This window comes from Coenobita brevimanus, chromosome 78 (genome assembly GCF_032717465.1).
Source record: "Coenobita brevimanus isolate Jiangsu-jjx chromosome 78, ASM3271746v2, whole genome shotgun sequence".
NCBI lineage: Eukaryota > Metazoa > Arthropoda > Malacostraca > Decapoda > Coenobitidae > Coenobita > Coenobita brevimanus.
Genome location: NC_137031.1, coordinates 30,096,635 through 30,117,337, shown reverse-complemented (window position 1 = coordinate 30,117,337; position 20,703 = coordinate 30,096,635). Strand labels below are relative to the sequence as shown.

General features: G+C 42.4%; 1 protein-coding gene across 4 annotated transcripts in view; it reads left to right on the top strand.

Moving 5' to 3' along the window:
- LOC145408858 (E3 ubiquitin-protein ligase RNF180-like) overlaps positions 1 to 20,703 on the top strand; it is a 28,334-nt gene extending 7,631 nt beyond the window's left edge. For 3 of the 4 annotated variants that reach the window (XM_080279500.1, XM_080279499.1, XM_080279501.1), the window contains 4 exons: positions 4,480 to 4,696; positions 11,500 to 11,611; positions 14,267 to 14,462; positions 19,801 to 20,703. In XM_080279500.1, coding sequence (XP_080135626.1) covers positions 4,480 to 4,696; positions 11,500 to 11,611; positions 14,267 to 14,453 — 516 coding nt within the window. In that variant the 3' untranslated portion in view covers positions 14,454 to 14,462; positions 19,801 to 20,703. The remainder of the gene's footprint in view (positions 1 to 4,479; positions 4,697 to 11,499; positions 11,612 to 14,266; positions 14,463 to 19,800) is intronic. The other variant, XM_080279502.1, reaches the window with a different exon arrangement.

The following is a 20,703-nucleotide window of genomic DNA, read 5'->3' as shown; positions in this document are numbered from 1 at the left end:
CTTGGAATGTAAGGGGTGCAGATGATGAGGTGAGAGAGTGGGAGAGATTGTACAGGTGCTTGAGGGTGTGAAAGTGAACATTTGTGGATTGACTGCCGCCAAATAGGGAGGTGAGAGTGTGAGCGAGTGGGAGTATGGATGGGAAATATGTGCAGGAGTAGGTGAGAATGAGAGGGCAAAAGAGGGTGTATGTATTGTTTTGTGTAAGAGATAGAAGGAAAATATAAGACACTATGGATCAGTTAGCCCAAGGATTGTGTGGGTAAGATTGAAAGTAGGAATACAATTATGGGCAATTGTGTGTGTATTATAGACTATGCACCAACGGAAGACCATGTGAGCAGCTTTGTGCAAATGTGGCAGCATGCATGAAGATGTTTGAGGGGAATGATGGTGTGTTTATGATTGGAGATATGAATGGAAAAATAGGGAATGTGAGGGTAGATGGGGTAGTTGGTGAATAGGGTGTGCCTGCAGACGTAGATGAGAATGGTAGTGCTGTAGTGAACGTTTGTGCAGGGAGGGGGTTGATGATAGCCATTACCCTCATTAGGCACAAAATGATCCACAGATATACGTGGCAAATGATGACAAGGGTGGGTGGTGAACTGAATGAATGCATGGCAATGATTATGTGTGTGCAGATGAGAGAAGGAGAATGTATGTCATGGATGTGAGTGCATACAGATGTTGGAGTTGACTTTCTGACCAGCACTTGGTGGTGGTGAAAGTCAAGGTACAAATGCAGTGAATGAATTGAAGGAGAGAAGGACAGGAGGAAGTAGTCCACACAAGGAGGGTAGAAGGGTTGCAAGAGAATGGAAAAAAAGCAGAATATAAGAGAGAAGTGGAGGAGCGATTGATTAAATATGATTTGGAGCAGATGGGGTGGGTGGGAGGTGCATGGAAGATATTCAGAGAAAAAATCTGTGCAGCATGTGAGGTGGTATGTGAAGAGAAAGTGAAAGAGGGTGCAAGGAACAGCACAGTGGAATGAAGAGGTGAGACAAGCTGTGGCACAAAAGAAGAAAACATGTAGTCAATGGATGGGAATCATAGGCTTAGAGGAAGTTGAGAGATGGAAGAGAGAGTTATATGTAGAGAGGAAGAGGGAAGTTAAAAGATTAGTAAGAAGAGAGTGGATGAGGAATTTGGAAGGAATTTTGGTGTAAAGTGGAGGGAACGTAAGAAAATGTTTTGGAAGGAGGTAAAGAGAGTTAGACAGTGATAAAGAAGTTAGATGGGGAGTGAAAGATAAAAATGGTAGATTGGTAGTAGAGAAGGAAGAAAAAGTGAGCAGATGGAGAGAACAATTTAAGGAATTGTTAAACATATAGAATGAAAGCAATGCAAGTATAAGTGGCTGGGGAATGGCTGGGAGGAGGAGGGAGATGAGAAGAGAGGAAGAGATCAGTAGGATGGAAGTAATGGAAGCAGTGAAGTAAAACAAAATGGGGAAAGCCCCAGGAATTGATGGAGTGTGTGGTGAAATGCTGAAGCATGGGAGAGAGGTAGTAGTAAAATGGATATGGAAAATGTGCAGTTTGACCTGGGAGGAAAGGAAGGTCCCAGAGGATTGGAAGTCAGGTATAATTATTCCTATGTATGAAGGAAAAGATGAAAAGGAAGTGTGTGGAAATCATAGGGACATTTGTCTAAGTGAAATACGAAAAGTATATGGTAGGATACTTATTGTCAGGGTTAGGGAAATAACAGGGGAATTAGTTGAAGAAGAACAGGGAGGTTTTAGGAAAGGAAGAGGTTGTGTAGATTAGATATTCATCCTTAGGTCTTTATTGGAAAAGTTGCTAAAGAAGGGAAAAAAGTTGTATGTGGCCTTCATGGATCTGGAGAAAACCTATGACAAAGTGGATGCACAAGAAATATGGAAAATTCAGGCATTCTCTTGCTGTACAGTCCATCGCTATACTGTATAATACCCCGTTGCAGTGATGTGAAAAAATTAACATCTATCCTGCCTGTTGATGGCCAGTCCCTGGTTATCTGATTTTTTTTTTTTTTTTGATGATACAGGTACTGTATTTTAGACTTATCATCATCATCGTTGTCGTCATTGTCATCCGAACCTCCTTCCCCCACCCTAGGACAGGGTGAGAAGCAGCAATTTCCAGACAGCCAAAGTCTGCCCATTTCAATGGGCCATGTTTCAATTCACTCATCACTCAAACCCTCAAAATCCTGGCTCCATCGGATAGGCCCAAACAATTTCATCAGGTTCTGTAGCCTCATCTGATAGAGCCAATCTGATCACTGCCATGCTAAAATGGGGTGCCAAATCCCAGGTTATGTGCTTCTCTGCACAAATAATAATAATTATCAGCAGCTGAAAATGGGAAAACATCTGGGGTTGATGAGGTGTATGCAGAGATGATTAAGTGTAGTGGAGAGAGCGGAATGAAGTGCTTGTTGGAGATATATAAGAAGGCATCGATGTGTAAAACTGTGCCAGCAGAGTGGAAAAAGGCTGTGATTATGCCTCTGTACAAAAGTAAAGGTGAGCGAATTGATTTCAAGAATTATCATAGCATAAGTTTATTGAGTGTGGTAGGGAAGGCATATGGAAGAATTATTATAGAGAAAGTAAGAGAGATATCAGAAGTCCTAGTGAGTGATGAACAGGGTGGCTTTAGGAGTGGCACAGGATGTGTGGATCAAATATTTGCAGTAAGACAGATAATTTAGAAGGCTTGTGAGAAGGACTGTAAGGTGTTTATGGCATTCATGGATCTGGAAAAAGCATATGACAATGTAGATAGAGAAGGATTGTGGAAGATTTTGCGCATGTACGGTGTAGATGGTAAGCTGCTGGGTGTTGTCAAGAGTTTTTATGATGGTTGTGAAGCATGTGTAAAGGTAAATGGGCATCTTGGTGAATGGTTCATGATCGGTGTGGGCATGCGACAAGGTTGTGTGATGTCCCCATGGTTGTTCAATATATATATATATATATATATATATATAGATATATATAATGTACAGTGAGTATATATATGGATGGGGTGATGAGAGAAGTAAAAACACAAGTAATGGAGTGAGGGATGGTGTTGGTAATGAATGGTGACGGATGGAATATCTCAGATTTGTTGTATGCTGATGTTGCAGTACTACTTGCAGATACTGGACAAGAACTTGGTTGTGTAGTGCAGAGCTTTGCTGATGTCTGTGAGTGTCGTGCCTTGCAAGTAAATGAAGAAAAAGAGTAAAGTGATGGTTATTGAGAGAGAAGGTGACTCCCAGTGTGATGTTACAGTGAAAGGAGGGAGACTGGAATTGGTGAGAGAGTTCAAATACCTGGGTACGATGATAGAAAAGAGAGGAAAATGTGCAAAAGAAGTGGAAAGTAAAGTGACATAAGGAAGGAAAGTAGCTGGTGCTATGAAGGCCTTGATAAGAAACAGAGGCTTGAGAGTTGCAGCTGCATGAGGCTTACATGAGGGAGTGTTAGTATCAACTTGAGCATATGGGTGTGAGACTATGGTTTGGCATGAAAATGTAAATCCAAGTAAGAGCAGTGGAGAAGGGACTGCTAAGGAATGTATTTGTAGTACAGAGAGTGGATAGGATACGAAATAGTGTGAATCGTGAAAGGTGTGGAGTGAGGAAGTTTGTGGACACCAGAAGCAAAGAGAGTGTACTGAGATGGTATGGTCATGTGGAGAGAATGGATAACAATAGAATGGTGAAAATGGTATATCTGAGCAAGTTTGAAGGAGGGAGGAGGCAAGGTAGGCCAAGGAGAAGGTGGAGGGATATGGCAGATGAGTGTGTAAGGAAAGAGAGGTATGGAAGTTGGTCAGGCTAGGGAACTGACAGGAGATCGAGCTGGCTGGATGAATATTATGAGGAGAAGTGCACAGTCAGGGATTTAGCACCCATTTTTAATGTGACAGCATCTGGATTGACTCTGTTGAGTACGTTTATGTGAAGCTACAGAATTTGGTGAATGTTTTTGGAGTATCAGATAGAGCCAGGATTCTGGGGGCTTGAATAATGAGTGAATGGAAGTGTGGCCTATTGGACTGGGCAAATTTGGGATGTCTGGACGCTGCTACTTCTCACCCTGCCCTAGGGTGGGAAAGGAGGCCTGGATGATGATGATGATGATGATGATGATTTTTATTATTATATTATTAGTATTAGTATTACAAGAGGAATGGTCCATTGAAGACGCAAGAATACTGTACCAGAGTGTTTAACCTTTGCAGTGTGCCTGAATCTGCTGTATAGTCCCTTGGTAATGCGACTGTATTTCCACACCTGTGAGACCTGCTGTTGTCTCGTGGTTTTCCCCAACCCCTCACATACTATTGCCTACTTTGCTGTAGCAACAATCAGTGGGCATTATATTGATAGTTCTCCTTCTGTCTGGTTTTTCATGCTCCCTGGTCCCTACCTCACTCCATTCGGAAGTGAGAAAAATAGCTCACCATGATGATGATTTTGAATCTTTTCATTCAGGAAGAATCCAGTGAAGAGGAGAATTATGAAGACATCCCAGTACCAGAATCATTAACCTGTGCTGTGTGCCTGGATCTGCTGTACAGCCCTCTGGTAACCCGTCCGTGCTGCCACACCTTCTGTGAGCCCTGCTTGCGCCGTCTGGCCCGCCCCAACCCCACACACACTCAGTGCCCACTTTGCCGCAGAGTTATTGGACACTGCATGCCTGCCCCTGGTTGGTCTACAAGGCTCTTTGTTGTTGTTGTTGATGATGATGATGATGATGATGATGATAATGATGATGCCATGACCTAAATCCCATATGGATGTAAACTTAGTGGACTGCAGGCTGAAGTTGCTTCTTAGAAATCACGCTTGGAATTCATCCATCCATCCATCCATCATCCAATTCTACATTGCCCCATGAGGAGCGTAGGAGCCCAGTGCTAGGCAGTTGGTCTCGACATTTAAGATGAGGGTGACCAGCCTCACTCATCCCTGAGTGGCTTTACATGAGCAATCAACCCCAACCTCCCCTTGGATATAAACCTTCACCGGCTCAATCCGACTGAAGCACAATAAATACCCACTAAACCACCAGGTGCCAAAATTTGGCTATATGGTTACCATCCAGCATAGTAAATGGTTTCCTGGTGTACAGGAAACCATTTGGCTTGTCACTCAGTGTAGAGTCACCCACAGGCAGAAGGAAAAGGAAAGAATGAAGGAAATAAAGACAGAAGAGGGAGTGTAAAGTCACCCGTAGGCGGAGGGAGAAGGAAAGAAAGACAGAAGAGCATGGAAGGAAAGAAGGATGGAAGAGAGGAAAGGGCAGACACCCGAGAGCAGCACTACATCGAGTGAGTGGATGGTGAGTGCCCCCACCTACCACAATTATGTGTTTTCATTTCATTTTGTTTTGTTTTTAAAGGCACCAACATACTTGCATGCATTGGCCTTGGTCACCTAATGGCGGCTCTCCATGCTGCACGATCTATTGCAGCCTCCCTGTCCAGTCCCTTAACCCTGAGGTCACACTTAATGACCTCGTCCCATGTCTTTCTCAGTCTACCCCTCATAACCCCACCCCCAGTATTAACACTTCTCACCTTCCTCACCCAACTGTCATTCCCCATCCTCTCCACATGCCCAAACCATCTCAATATACCTCTCCTCATCACAACACCAATACACTTCAGTCCCATCCTATCTCAACTCTTCCATCGTAAACCCAGCCCCCCCAGACCTTGCATGCAGGGACGCACTACACATCCACCTAATCATTGTCATTTCTGTATGTCTGAGCCTGTGAATATCCTCCTCCTTTACTGCCCAGGTCTCACTACCATACAGCATTACACTCCTAACACATGATGCATACAAAGACACCTTAGCACGTATAGGGAGAGTCCTCTCAAAGTCAGGAGAGGCAAGAGCTACCTGAACTTCTTCCAGCCACTTCTCACCCTAGCCACAGAGCTAGCTCCAGCCCCACCTTCAGCACACAACATGCCTCCCAAATAACAAACTCTTCCACACACTCAAGAGATTCACCAGCAAGTTCAGTCCTTTCACGCCTGACAATCTCCACCTGCTCTCTCCGACACGCCGTGCACATAAAATCAGCATTATCTCGCAGTCTACCTCTGATACCACTACATCTCTCATGCACCCATTTATCACAAACACCGCACAAGATGGAATTACTTCCCACGCCCTTGTGGCAAACTGCAATTTGCCACTCTCCCTTGTTTTTGACCATACTACCACCAACCCTAGATATCATCACTTTTGTTATATCTGCATTTACCCTTAAGCCCTTGTGCCCCATACCATCTCTCCACTTCATAAACCTTTCCTCCACCTCCCTGTCGTTCTCTGCAATCAACACCAAATCATCAGCATACAACATCTCCCGTGGGAGTCCGTTTCTGAAGTCACGTGAGAGGGCTTCAAGTACCATGATATACAACATGGGACTCAAAACTGACCCCTGATGCACACCAATGTTCACGGAAAACTCATCACTCAAATGTCCATTCACTCTTACCTGGTTGCGAGCACCCACATACATAGCCATAACCACCCTAACCATCCATTCCTCCAAGCCAAGCTTTCTCATTGCCCACTTCACCACTTCCTAGGGACTCTATTAAAGGCCTTTTCCACATCAGCAAAACAAAATATAAATCCCTTTTCTTCTCAATATATTTTTCCTGAAGCTGTCGAACAATGAATATGGCATCAGTGGTCCCCCTACCTTGCATAAACCCAAACTGCATCTCATTAATATTCACTCTTTCTCTAATCATACCTTCTGAAACTCTCACCATTACCTTCATTACATGATCTTAAAGCTTTATACCTCTATAATTTCCTCTTTCCAGGGGACCACCCTTCCCTTTATACACATTTACAATTACACTCTTCAGCCATTCATCTGGGACAACACACTCATAAATAATCATATTATATCAGGTCAGTGACTAACCTCACCTCTATATCTCCTGAGGTCTTCAACATTTCACCAGTCAACCCAGACACACCTGCTGCCTTCCCAACCATCATCATGCCTATTGCCTCACTCTCAGTAACAGTGTCAATCAAAGGCCAAGGGTGAAACACTGGATCTGCTGGCTCCAAACCTTCCCTTTCCCAGTCAAACTCCTCATTCAACAACTGGCTATAATGCTTTCTCCATGCATCTTTAATATCCTCACTGTTCACCACTACTCTTCCGTCATCATTCTTCACACACTGCTCACCTATAATATTCCGATTATCCCTTTTCATCTGATTTGCCACCTTCAATATCATATTTTTCCTTTTTCCATGATTTAGGTTATCAAGTAAAAGTCTCTGCAACACAGACTTCACCCTGTATACCTCTCTTCTAGCCCTACACTTGGCAGTCAAGTATTCCTCCTTTGCTACCACCCTTCTTCCATTGCCTGAAAAGCCTTCATTTCTCCTTAACTGCAGCTTCCACACCCTCGTCCCACCACCAAGTTATGTTATGTCTTGGTGGTCCTCTTGTCCAGCCGCATATTACATCAGTAACTCCCAAGAGATTGTCCTTGAGGGGTCTGTACTGTTCATTAACGCCTCTGTCTACGGCTTCCTGTTCAGCCACCACTCTCCTCATCTCTCAATAGAAGGCATCCCTTACTAGATTTTCCAGCTTCCATATTTTCCTCTTAGGTACATAAGTCCTCTTTTTCATCACTCGTTCTTTAAGCACCGTATCACAAATCAATAGTTTGTGCTGCTGCACACACTCCTTACTTCCTGTAACTTTTAACATCCCTCATTAACCTCCTATCAGCCCTCCTAACCAGAAAATAATTTATCTGACTGCTATTTCCCCCAGACTCATACGTAATTAACCTACTCACTCTTTTCCTAAAATACGTGTTACACACAGTCATGTCCATTGCCTCCCCAAACTCGACTATCCTTTCCCTTTCCGCATTCCTTATACCATACGCACATCCCCCATGTACTCCTTCATAACCTTGTGCTGCTTCACCTACATGACCATTTAAGTCCCCTCCTAAAACCACTATCTCATCATCCCGCATACCACCTACTACACATATTAAATCATCCCTAAATCTATCTTTCTCTACTTCATCCAATCCTGCCTGTGGAGCATGTGCCAATAGAACTGCAGTTATCTTTCTGCTGAGCAGAATTTTCATTACCAATATCCTATCGTCTACTCTCATAACATTCATAACATATTCCACCCATTTCTCTGCAACCATCACACCAACACCCCCATATCCGTCTGTCCCCCCCTGCCAAAACAACTTATAGTAACAGTCCTTCCCAACAATCTTTCTGGCTGATCCACCCCTGTACCGGACTTCCTGCAAACATGCCACATCCACGCACCTCCTACTGAATGCCTCAACGACTTCCCCCACTCTTCCCCTCAAACTTCCCACATTCCATGAACCCACCCTCATCCCCCTGGGTGATTTACTGTCCTCAGGCTTGCTTTGAAACTTATTTTTGTATTTTGTCATAGTACGTGAAAGGGTACAGCAGGGAAGGAAGGAAGGTTGTTGGTACACTGAAAGCAGTGATGAGAAATAGGGAGGTGAGTATGGAAGTTAAGAAGTCACTGCATAATGGTATTGTGATCCCTACCCTGACGAATGGAAGCGAGGCGTGGACCTTGCAAGAGGGGAACAAGTCAAGAGTGAGAGCAGTGGAAATGAGTTACTTGAGAGGAGCATGTGGAGTGACGTGGAGGGACAGGTTGACGAATGAAGAAGTGAAGGAACGTTATGGGGTAGATGTGGATGTGGTTGAGAAGATTAGGAGAAATACACTGAGGTGGTTTGGACATGTGAAGAGAATGGAGAATGAAAGACTGACTAAGAGGGTGTATGTAGGTAAGGTGGAGGGAGGGAGAGGGAGGGGTAGACCGAGGATGAGGTGGAGGGATGGAGTTGAGAGGTATATGAGGGAGGGGGGGTGAGTTGGGGGGAGGGTAGTCAAATGGTTGGTGACAGAGTGACTTGGAGGCGTTTTGTCTGCGGCCACCCTTTGCGGGATTAGGGCGTCGGGCTATAGATAGATAGATAGATTAATAAAGGGGGATAGACATACCACTGGCCCCACTCACTGCACAGTCCAGGGTCCAGGCAATGGATCTGGGTCCCCTAGCCCACCAGTTTACCAGTGGCTGTGGTAGTGGCCTCGGAGTACCCTGTCAATACAGCTGCAGGGACACCCTCCAAGTGCGCCTTGGCACTGCAACTGTCCCGCCATTGTACACCCACTGATAGGGCAGCCTCCTGGGGTGCTACTCCCAGGTTCGGGCCCCTCTCTTTTGGGCGGAAGCGGCAGCCTAGGAACCGCAATGCCCTGTACCCTCTAGCACAGGCTCGAGCCCCATCTCCCCCAGCACCCATGATCTATGCCGGTGGAACCCCTGTCATGTCTCCCCCCAGAAGTCCGCCGCTAGGTATTATATTTATTGCCGCCTCAGGACAAGTGTGTTATATTACTGTATATTATTGCTTTCTCTTGTCTTGCTTGCCTTCATTCTTTCCTCTTCCTAATGCATACGGGTGACTTTACACTCCCTCTTATGTCTTTCCTTCACTTATTCCTCATCCTTCTGCCCATGGGTGACTCTATACTGAGTGACAAGCCAGATGGTCTTCTGTACACCAGGAAACTATTTACTACGATGGTTGGTAACCAAATAACCAGACTATGGCGCTTTGTGGCTTAGTGGGTAATTAAGGTGCTCCAATTGGATTGAGACTGTGTAGGTTTATATCCAAGGGGTAGTTGGGGTTTATTGCTCACATAATGCCACTCAGGATGAGTGAGGCTAGTTATACTAATTTCCTAGATGTGCTTTAATGTGATAAATGCAGGAAAACATTACTATAGAAGCCATGAAAGCATACTGGGAGTGACAGCATTCATCACATATTTACAAGTCTCTAGCTGAACCTTTTGTTTGAAACCCATATAATTTAGTTTTCTAAAAGAACAATGCTTCAACTCCAAAATGCTAAAGAAAATATTCAGAGTTTTTGACATGAAAATTGTACAATGTTTTAAGCCGAAATCGTGCTGAGACGAAACCACTGGCCAAAATTCGACGATGCCGAGGGCTCCAAAATACTGTACAAAAAGTCAAAACAACACACCAGCAGTGTACCCTGAGCAGGGTATTCCTCTAGACTTCAGGAAAAACTTCAGTCTAGGCACTGTCCATTTTTCTACGCAATGGTTTTCCATGATCTTTGTCCAGCAGGTCCAGTGGGGCAGTAGACACACATGAGTTTTTTATTGTTTGTGATCGTAACGTATGATATTCATCTATGTCATGCTAATACAGTATTTCTTAATGAAGAATTGTTACATGTTTTTCATAACACGTTATTTTGGTTTTGATGGACAAATACATGAAATGGATATAAAATAAAGCTTATCGATATTTAAGGAAGAACAGAATAATAGCCGTCCCAAAGCCGAGATGGTAGACTCAGCCCGCCAATTTTTTATTCTCTTTGACTGTACTACAGCAACTTTTCCTTGTAGCAGTGAGTAAAATAGTGTTGTTATAATTTCTCCCTTCCTTTTAGTGACACAGAGGACACATAAAATGTGCGGGGTTTAGTTGACCGACTTTGATGTCGAAAATTAAATAATCTGGGGAAGAGTGGCAGTTTTTCCTTGGTTAGTGACATTGGGAACTGTAGCTGTGACCCCAGGTTCATCAGGACATGGGAATTGTAGCTGTGACCACAGGTTCATCAGGACATGGGAATTGTAGCTGTGACCCCAGATTCATCAGGACATGGGAATTGTAGCTGTGACCCCAGGTTCATCAGGACATGGGAATTGTAGCTGTGACCCCAGGTTCATCAGGACATGAACCTGGTAATGTGAAGACTTAAGCTTTCATTTTTCATGTAGTCTGCCATCCTCTTATGGAGGATTGGGAGGGAAGTAAAATAACTTTAAAAAAGGACCAAGCTTTGTCCACCATAGCTTGGCCCAGCTTTTTTTTTTTTCCCTTGTGCAGCTTTCTTCTCATACAGAAAGGCAGAATAAAGGCAGTACTACATCTCTACATTCTGTCCATAGCACATCTTTGTTACTAGCATTATATTCAAGTGTTAATCTCCATTTACAGCTCAGTATTTAATATAGAGAGATGGGAATTATGTGGCAATTAAAGGGAACACTGTGTATTTGTACTTCCACAGTAGTTGTCACCATTATGATGAAATACCAATTATGAATTGATACCATGTAGTCATTTTGTTTCAAGGTTCTGAAGAGTTGATGGTGAATGAATGATAGTATAGCTATTTCAGTTTAACAGACATTGGGTTAGAATTTCCTCCTATCACGTTTTTTCTGTACTTCACCCCATATTTAGGTGGGAAGAGAGGTGTAGATGATGATGAAGATGGTGATGATGATGATCATGATCATGAAAAGGCTGGATAGGGGCAAATTAAAGTAAACAGCATAATCAAGTTTTCACTGCATCCTCAGAACTTGGCAGTGAAGCACGTGAAAGGTTTCCACAGATATACCAGCAACGGCGACACTTTGAACTTCAGCACAGCAGCAACCATCTGCCCTTACCCTGGCTGAGGAACTTCAGGTAATGGTGTACAGCCAATAGCGGACATTTTCTGCAAGTATGTGATATAAGCCAGTAATCCAGTCACACTATAATGAGAAGCTGACTGTTTCCAATGGCCAGTTACCAACTTATTCAGTTCCGTGACATGTTTTATTGATTTATTCTTGCATCCTGGTACACAAATATCAGGTAACCAAATACAAATGACATACTGTATTGGGTATGTGGTTGGAGCAAAATTCTGTTCGTGACTGTACAAGTTTGGGGACTATGTTTTTGTTGCTGTGTTGAGCCTGAGTTAGATATAAACCTCAAATATATACCCTTTCACAGGAAGAGTGTAAAGAAACAAAAAGGCATTTTTGTGTATAATATTTAGAGATTACATCCATCCATCCATCATCCAATCCTGCCTTGCCCCATGAGGAGCATAGGAGCCCGGGGCTAGGCATGTTGGTCATGACATTAAAGATAAGAGTGACCAGCCTCACTCATCCCTGAGTGGCATTATGTGAACAATAACCCCAACCATTCCTTGGATATAAACCTTCACCGGCTCAATCCGATTGGGGCACCTTAATTACCCACTAAACCACCAGGTGCCATAATTTGGTTATATGGTTACCACCCAGCATAGTAAATGGTTTCCTGGTGTACAGGAAACCATTTGGCTTGTCACTCGGTGTAGAGTCACCCATAGGCAGTTTTCTCTAAAATGGTCTTACGTATTTTTGAAAAGCATATGACCCATTCCACTTTCTGTCGCTTAAGTACTTTCCCTGTTAACAGACAGTTCTCTGATGCCAGCAGGCAGATCAAGGATGGACTTTCATGCTGTGTAATGGTACAGTACTTTAATCCTATTGACCTCATACCGTTCTTTAGAGGCTTGGTGGTCTAGTAAGGGGCTCCAACTGGGTATGGCTCATTAGCGTCTCCTTCCAAGAGGTGGTTGGGATTTATTGCTCACCTTGCCACTTACAAGCAAGCAACTAGTCACTTTTATCTTCAGTGTTTGAATTAAGTAGCCTAGCCCTGAGCCCTACACTCCTGATGGAGCAGTACAAGGTTAGATGATGATGATGATAATGATGATGACCCTCACTTTGATTAGGTGAAGTGTATGAAGGATGGCAGAGTAGAGTGGGATGTACAGGGGTGTGGTAGGTTTTGACAGTGTTGACACACAGCATCCCATATGTGTGTATGCACATAAGTACTGATAGGTAATGTGAAGCATGTAAGTGTGGGTGCTTATGCCTGTGAGATGGATTCAGGATTCAAGGAACTTGTATGGTGAGTGAATGAATGTTTAACCCATTTCAGTGGGCTTGCTGCTTCACTCCCTCAGCCATGTTTTTTTCCTGCTTTTTAGACCCAATGTCACCCCATGCATGGGTGGAAAAACAACAGGATGATGACTCGTCATCATCATCATCGGGACCTCCTTTCCCACCCTAGGGCTGGGTGAGGAGTAGCAGTGTCCAGACAGCCCAAGTTTGCTCAGTCCAATGGGCCTTGCTTCCATTCACTCATCATTCAAGCCTCTGGAATCATGGCACTATCTGATATTCCAAAAACTCACCACATTCTGTAGCTTGACATAAACGTATCCCATAGAGTCAATCTGAACGCTGTCACGTTAAAAGGGGTGCCATATCTCTGATCATGGACTTCTTCTTGCAACATTCATCCAGCCAGCTCGATCTCTTTGTCAGTCCCCTAGCCTCACCAACTTCCATACCTCTCTTCATTACACATGCATTCACCATATCCCTCCACCTTCTCCATGGCCTACCTTGCCTCCTTCCTCCATCAAATTTGCTCAGATGTACCTTTTTCACCACTTCATTGTTATCTGTTCTCTCTACATGACCATACCATCTCAGAACAGTCTCTTCAGTTCTGGTGTCCACATACAGTACTTCCTCACTCCGCATCTTTCACGAATCACATTATTTCATATCCTATCCACTGTCTGTGCTCCACCTTCATTCCTCAGCAGCCCCATCTCCACTGCTTTCACTCTTGACTTTTCATTTTCATGCCACACCATAGTCTCACATCCATATAAAGTTGTCATTAACACTCCTTCATGTAAGCCTCGTGCAGCTGCAACACTCAAGTCTCTGTTTCTTATCAAGGCCTTCATAGCACCAGTTAATTTCCCTCCTGCTGTCACTCTACTTTCCACTTCTTTTGCACATTTTCCTCTCTTTTCTATCAGTGTACCCAGGTATTTAAACTCTTTCACCAATTCCAGTCACTCTCCATTCACTGTAACATCAAACTGGGAGTCAGTAAATTTGTCTATTTATGCCTGTAAGGTGGAATAAGGATTTTGAATGCTTGAATTGTGAGTGAATGAGTCTGTGGCCCATTTCACTGGGCATGCTTATGTTCTTCCTCTGTCATGTTTTTCTTTCCCTTCTTGCTTTCTAGATCCTATCTCACCCCATGCATGGGTGGAAAAAAGAGACAGGAAGGTAATGATATTGATAATGATGTACAGGGCATGTACTTTCCACAGGTTTGGCAAAGTGTACAAAAGTGGGCAAATCTTGGTCGTGAAGGGGGGTGGCAGTGATGATGTCACTGAACATTCTGGTCATTGGACTCCTGTATGTATCTTTGATGTTGATAATAATGTACATACATATGTACTTTCTACAGGTTTGGCGAAGTGTATGAAAATGGACAGAGCTGGGTTGAGCGTGCACGAGGGTGGAAGGTGGTGGCAGTGATGATGTCACTCAACATCCTGGGCATTGGCCTTCTTCTGTATCTTGGACGACCGGTCAAGGTGGAACCTGACCCTCACCTCTACCCAGCCTCAACTTTCAGTCTCCACAACTCTTAAGCCTTCCAGGTTGATGACATATACCGTAAACTGGGGTGAATTCGGACTCGGGGCGAATTCGGATATTATTGCAATAAAAAGTTGTTTAAATTAATTAATAATTAATGAATAAACATATTAGAAATCTGTTTGCTCCCAACTGTTTGTAATTCTTTACTGTACTTCCGTGTATTAAGATACTTAATATATCACGTGACACATACCAAATATATACTAAAAAGCAAACATACGTAAAAAGAATAAAATTTGTAACATTGGCAAACTTTCTTTGGCAGAAATGTTAATGAATAGATGCAGGAAAATCTTCGATGCCCGGATGTACTTTCATGCATAGTGTGAAAGTGCAAAGTAAGTAGTTGGCGTTATCTTCTCAATTAATCTCTTAACTGGGCATTTAATGAAATTTTTAAAATTTTAATGCAAATTGGAGTCAGTTCGGACATGGGGTGAATTCGGACAGGGGGAGTATGAACGAAAAAGTAACACTTTTTACAATGAACAATTGCTTATAATTTGCCAGACGTGGATACTGTGTGTAATTGGGTTCATATGTATTATTTACAGGTATACTCTTGAGCTTTTATGGTACTACCTGTTTAAACAAGGTCACCAAATGACTCGAACATTTAAGAAAAGAACTGGTGGAGATCAAGGTCCTTATCGTAGTGAAAAAGGCAAACAAAAAATTGGTAAAGCCAAATATTCATGTTAAATATCACCTGTAACTTATAATCCATCAGTCTTCCAAAAACGGAATTATCAGTCAAGAAATGATTGTTCCATATACAGTACTAAGGTTTGTAGCTAGATTTATCTTATCTACATGTGTTCTAATATGTTTTATTTAAACCAAGGAAAAAAATAAAATTGCTGTTGTGTTCATATCTCATTATAGTCATTAGCTTATTTTGTCAGGGAGTGGCATTGTTTTTGTACTGGAAGAACATTTTTTTAAAAGCCCCAGAGCGTCAGAAATGGCCCCACATACGTCCGAGACTAAACTGGGAACCCAGGGTAGTCATATGCATTCATTTTCTATTTATGTACGAATTTATACAGTGTGTCCGAATTCACCAAAGTTTGAGTACAAATTCGGACATCCATTACTATATTTGCTATAATTATATATGAAACATTTTAAATTTTGTACTGCTATGATTCGATACCCTAGTGGACCAGCTCAACATACAGTACTTAAGATCTTGGACTGAATTAAAAACTAGATTACATGGCACAAAAAAATGAAAAAATCGTCCGAATTCACCCCAGTTTACGGTATTTTGTTTTAAATCTTGCATTATCCAGAAGATTTTATTTAAAGTAGAAAAAGATTAGATGGTGGACAGATGGACATAGTAATCCCTGTAATAACCAGATGCCCAGTTCCCGGACATCCCAGTTTCCAGACATTTTGCCCCCCCAAAAAAAAAAGACTTTTTTTTTTCAACCGTACTTTGAACTTCATGCACGGTGCTGAACAGCTCTGTTTTCTCGCGTAGTAGGGCGGCCGCCTGCTTCCTCCCCTCCCCAGTTACTGCCTAACTACCATCCTGACTAGACGCTCATCACAATGGCTGCTGCACGTGCTCGTTTTTGTGAATAAACAGTGAATTAACTGCAATACTTTGCCACTAGACCACATGGGAATTTACGGTGTTGTTCAGTGTAAGAAGTTAGAATTCAGAGTGCAAAGGGTTAAGTGCAGAGTGCAAACTGGTGTGTTGCAGCTGGTGTGGTGCAAGTAAGAACAGAATGTGCAGTGTTAAACAGTTATAATTCACAATGCAAAGGATTAAGTGCAGCACAACATTGGATTACTGTACATGCTTCAAGGGCATTTTCACCACTGCCAGATCCATAGAGGAAGCGGGCTAATCTTCATAACGGGCACGGACATGTTGTAAGTACCCTGTACAGTCAGAAGAAAAACTATTGTTACTCTTCAGAGCTGTGCACTATGATACAATGATGAAGTGTTGTGGAATGACGGGACAGGAAAGTTGATATTGCAAATGCGTCAATGTCGGTTATGTGAGACACAGATATTAGAATTTGTGCCAGACATAATAAAAGCTAATTAGATCGTTTGGCCTCTGTGCATAGAGACAATATGTTTCGTTATCCGGCACCGAATTCATTAACCCCCCCCCATCCCGACATTTTCTGGGCAGTGGTACGCCCCAGTCCCGACATTTTTGGACCCTTTTTTTTTTTTTGGCTCAAACATCCGCTTTTGGTGAGAAACATCGAAAATTCATAGAGAAATCGCTCACCTGAGGTTTAAAATACTCGATCCAGGTAGGAGTACCTCCTTACCTTACAGGGTTTTCTATCAGGCTGGCTGCAAAGAAAACGAGTTCTATGGGAGGATAACTATTCCACACCACTCATAAACGGTATTTATTTATTTATTTGGTAAGAATTTATATGTAGTACGAGAGTATATTGGTTTTCAAATGGTAATATAGGCATTATAAGCATTGTTTCACTCACTAACTCATCACCATTCCTGACCGTTTTTTGCCACATTACCTGATCATCATTTCTGACTGTTTCTTCCTCTAATGTTTGTCCTCCACATTGTCATCAATTGGGGAATCACTCTGGTCCTGAATTTCGCACCGTGGCATGACATGGCTTTACTGGCCAGGTCACTGATAACAGGTGAATTGCTGAGAAAAGGGCATGCAGGGGGGGGGGAGGAGGTCATGCTGGGTAAGGCATTGTCCCTGCCTGGCATCTTGTAGAGGAAGGTGTCCCGTGTATACATGCCAAAAATCACTCGTGAAAATTGAAAATTTTGCAAATTAAATTGAAAATTGTACAAATTAGGGACCTTGCAATGTTGCCGCGTTAATTTACGTCTCCGGGATATGAGTGCACATCATGTGAGGACGTGAATTCACGTCTCTGGGACAGGTCGGGTTAAATAAAAATATACGGTAACAGAATGGTGTACAGTCAGCAACACACATGCAGACGGGCAATGAGTTTGTGCACCCATGCCAGACGTATGATAGTAATTCAGCTGATACAAGCCAAGTTAGTAAATTTCAATGTAATAATGATATGTATTGCTTTCTACATATAATAAATGCTGAGTAGGAGGAAAATAATAATACGTGTTCATTCTCATTGCTTTAATATTTTGTATACCCACCCCCTGCTTCCAAAACAACCTCTAGATGTTGGCACATGGATGCCACTAACTGAAGCATCCATCAGAAGATATTAAGCACCCATCTAGAGCAAACAAATGAACTCGTGCACCCCTGCTATCATTTAAAAAAAAAAAAGTCGATGCCTATAGATTTAATACACTTCAAAATGATTTATTTGTTGTATTTTTCATTGATTCATTCATCATCCAATCCTACATTGCCCCATGAGGAGCGTAGGAGCCTGGGGCTAAGCAGTTGGTCTCGACATTTAAGATGAGAGTGACCAGCCTCACTCATCCCTGAGTGGCATAACATGAGCAATCAACCCCAACCACCCCTTGGATATAAACCTTCACCAGCTCAATCCGATTGAAGCGCAATAATTATCCACTAAACCACCAGGTGCCAAAATTTGGTTATATGGTTACCACCCAGCTTAGTAAATGGTTTCCTGGTGTACAGGAAACCATTTGGCTTGTCACTCAGTGTAGAGTCACCCACAGGCAGAAGGAAGAGGAAAGAATGAAGGAAAGAAAGACAGAAGGGGGAGTGTAAAGTTGCCCGTAGGTAGAAGGACAAGGAAAGAATGAAGTAAAGGAAGACAGAAGAAGATGGAAGAAATGAAGGATGGAGGAGAGGAAAGGTTTCTGTAGATAATAAGTGATGAATAGTAGGATAATAATAAATGTACTGAGTTTCATTATTAATCCCTGGCGGGGTGCTCAGGGTAATGCAAACACATCCTATATATTTCCTCACATATAGCTCATTCTTGCTCATTATTCCAACTCTTGTAATAGGATTGTGGTATGGCAACTCTAGATAGGGGAGAGGTGAACAGCAAGGACCCGCCCACATAGCCCAGCTAATGTTTGTTTTGCATCGAACATTCCTGTGGGTAATGATAGTTCTTCTTATGACTGTACACTGCTAAATATTTTCCATACTCACTCCTAATTCCTCACCCTGCCCTTGGGTGGGAAAGGAGGTCCGGATGATGATGATGACTTCTAATTCCTCATTCTCTGGTTCCTTTTCATTTATTTCATGTGTTCTGTCCCTTATTTTTGTGAATAGGGTCTTAAATAGATGCTATGCATGTTTGGTAGGGAATTATGTAGGTGGTTTTCTGAGTTAGGCTGGGTTAGGGTCCATAAGTACCTGTCCAGGAGGCATTTTCCCAGTGCCCAGACAAGCCCAATTTCCAGACATGCCTTTGGCTCTATTACATTGGTTATTTGAGGGATTACTGTACTGTATTAGTTTATTAAATGGAACTGGGAATTTCTGAGGTATGAATGATAAATGTTTGGGTGGAATGGATATACCATATACAGGTATACTGCGGTTTAACAGTACAATTGGTTAAGTAAAAACCCATTGCTAGGTGGGGTATCATATCTCGGGGTAGATTTAACATGTAAAGGAAGTGTTTTTGAGCCTTGGGTTTCTCCCCAAACCAAGTTGTGAACCCACCCAAATGAGTAAAAAAAAAAAAGTTTCTAGCTAACTTAACCCTCAAATAGTTTTAAAACAAGATAAACTAAGCGTAAAAGCAGTTTATAACTCACCTGAACCCAAAAATAAAGTCTGAAAATCATCAAATGCAAGTCTGGAAAAAATCAAACCTGGTAAACTGTACCCCAAAATGACAGTGTTCACCCCACCTATGACTAAACACATTAATCTAAGTCAAAAAAGTTAAAAATAAACCTAAACACAAAATTTAAGTCTATAATATCATAAAAATTGGTAAAAAACATTCAAAACCCATCATTAAACGAGTTTGGCCATCGTTAGGTGGGGTATGGTGGTATTTCTACCCTGTCGCTAAGCTGGGGTATCCTATCTCGGGGTATACCTGTATCTCATTTCTGTAGGTATATACTCTGTTCATAGCGTCTTTTACTTTCATATTATCCTTTTCCTGTTACTGTACTAGATTCCATCCTCCTCAGTAAATGTATGGAAAATAATAATAAATTATAAATTATAATAAATGAAAAATAATGGAAAATTGGTTTAGAATGGTAGTGGTAGGTGGTGGCGACCATCATCCACTCACTTGATGTAGTGCTGCCTACTTCTTCCTTAGCCTTTATCATTCTTTTTCTGTGCCTGCCCTCCTCTTTTCCTATTTCTCCCATCTTTCCTGTCGCTACTTATTGCTTTTCTTTCCGTTACAGGTGGCTTTACATTGAGTGACAAGCCAAATGGTTTCCTGTAAGCAAAGAAACCATTTACAACGCTGGATGGTAACCATATATCCGAACCATACGTGCTTCCTACGTGTCAAGTCGGTTGGTAGAGGGTTAGTGTCCCTCCCTGTAAAACAAATAACTCAAGAGTCAAATGGCCACCCCATACGGGATTATGGTGTCTAGCAATAGATAGATAGAGTGTTTAGAACGATGATGTGCATATGGTATGTAAAACAGTACACAAGTGTCCTTCTGGCCTTTCAAATAGACAGGATATTTAAATGTAATACAGTAATTAAGTACTATTTGAATCATGGATCTTTATGGTTTCCATCCATCCATGCATCATCCAATCTTACGTTGCCCCATGAGGAGCGTAGAAGCCCAGGGCTTGTCAGTTGGTCCTGACATTTAAGATGAGAGTGACCAGCCTCACTCATCCCTGAGTGGCATTACATGAGCAATAAACCCCAATCACCCCTTGGATATAAACCTTCACCGGTCAGTCCGACTGGAGCACAATAATTACCCACTAAACCACCAAGTGCCAAAATTTGGTTATATGGTTACCACCCAGCTTAGTAAATGGTTTCCAGGTGTACAGGAAACCATTTTGGCTTGTCACTCAGTGTAGAGTCACCCACAGGCAGAAGGGAGAGGAAAGAATGAAGGAATGAAAGACAGAAGAGGGAGTGTAAAGTCACTCGTAGGGAGAAGGAAGAGAAAAAAAATGAAGGAAAAAAAGACAGAAGAAGATGGAAGGAAACATGGATGGAGGAGAGGACAGGGCAGACACCCGAGAGCAGCACTACATTAAGTGAGTGGATGGTTTCAAGTGTAGATTTTAATTTGATGCTTCATAATTAATAACAAATAAAGATGCTTATA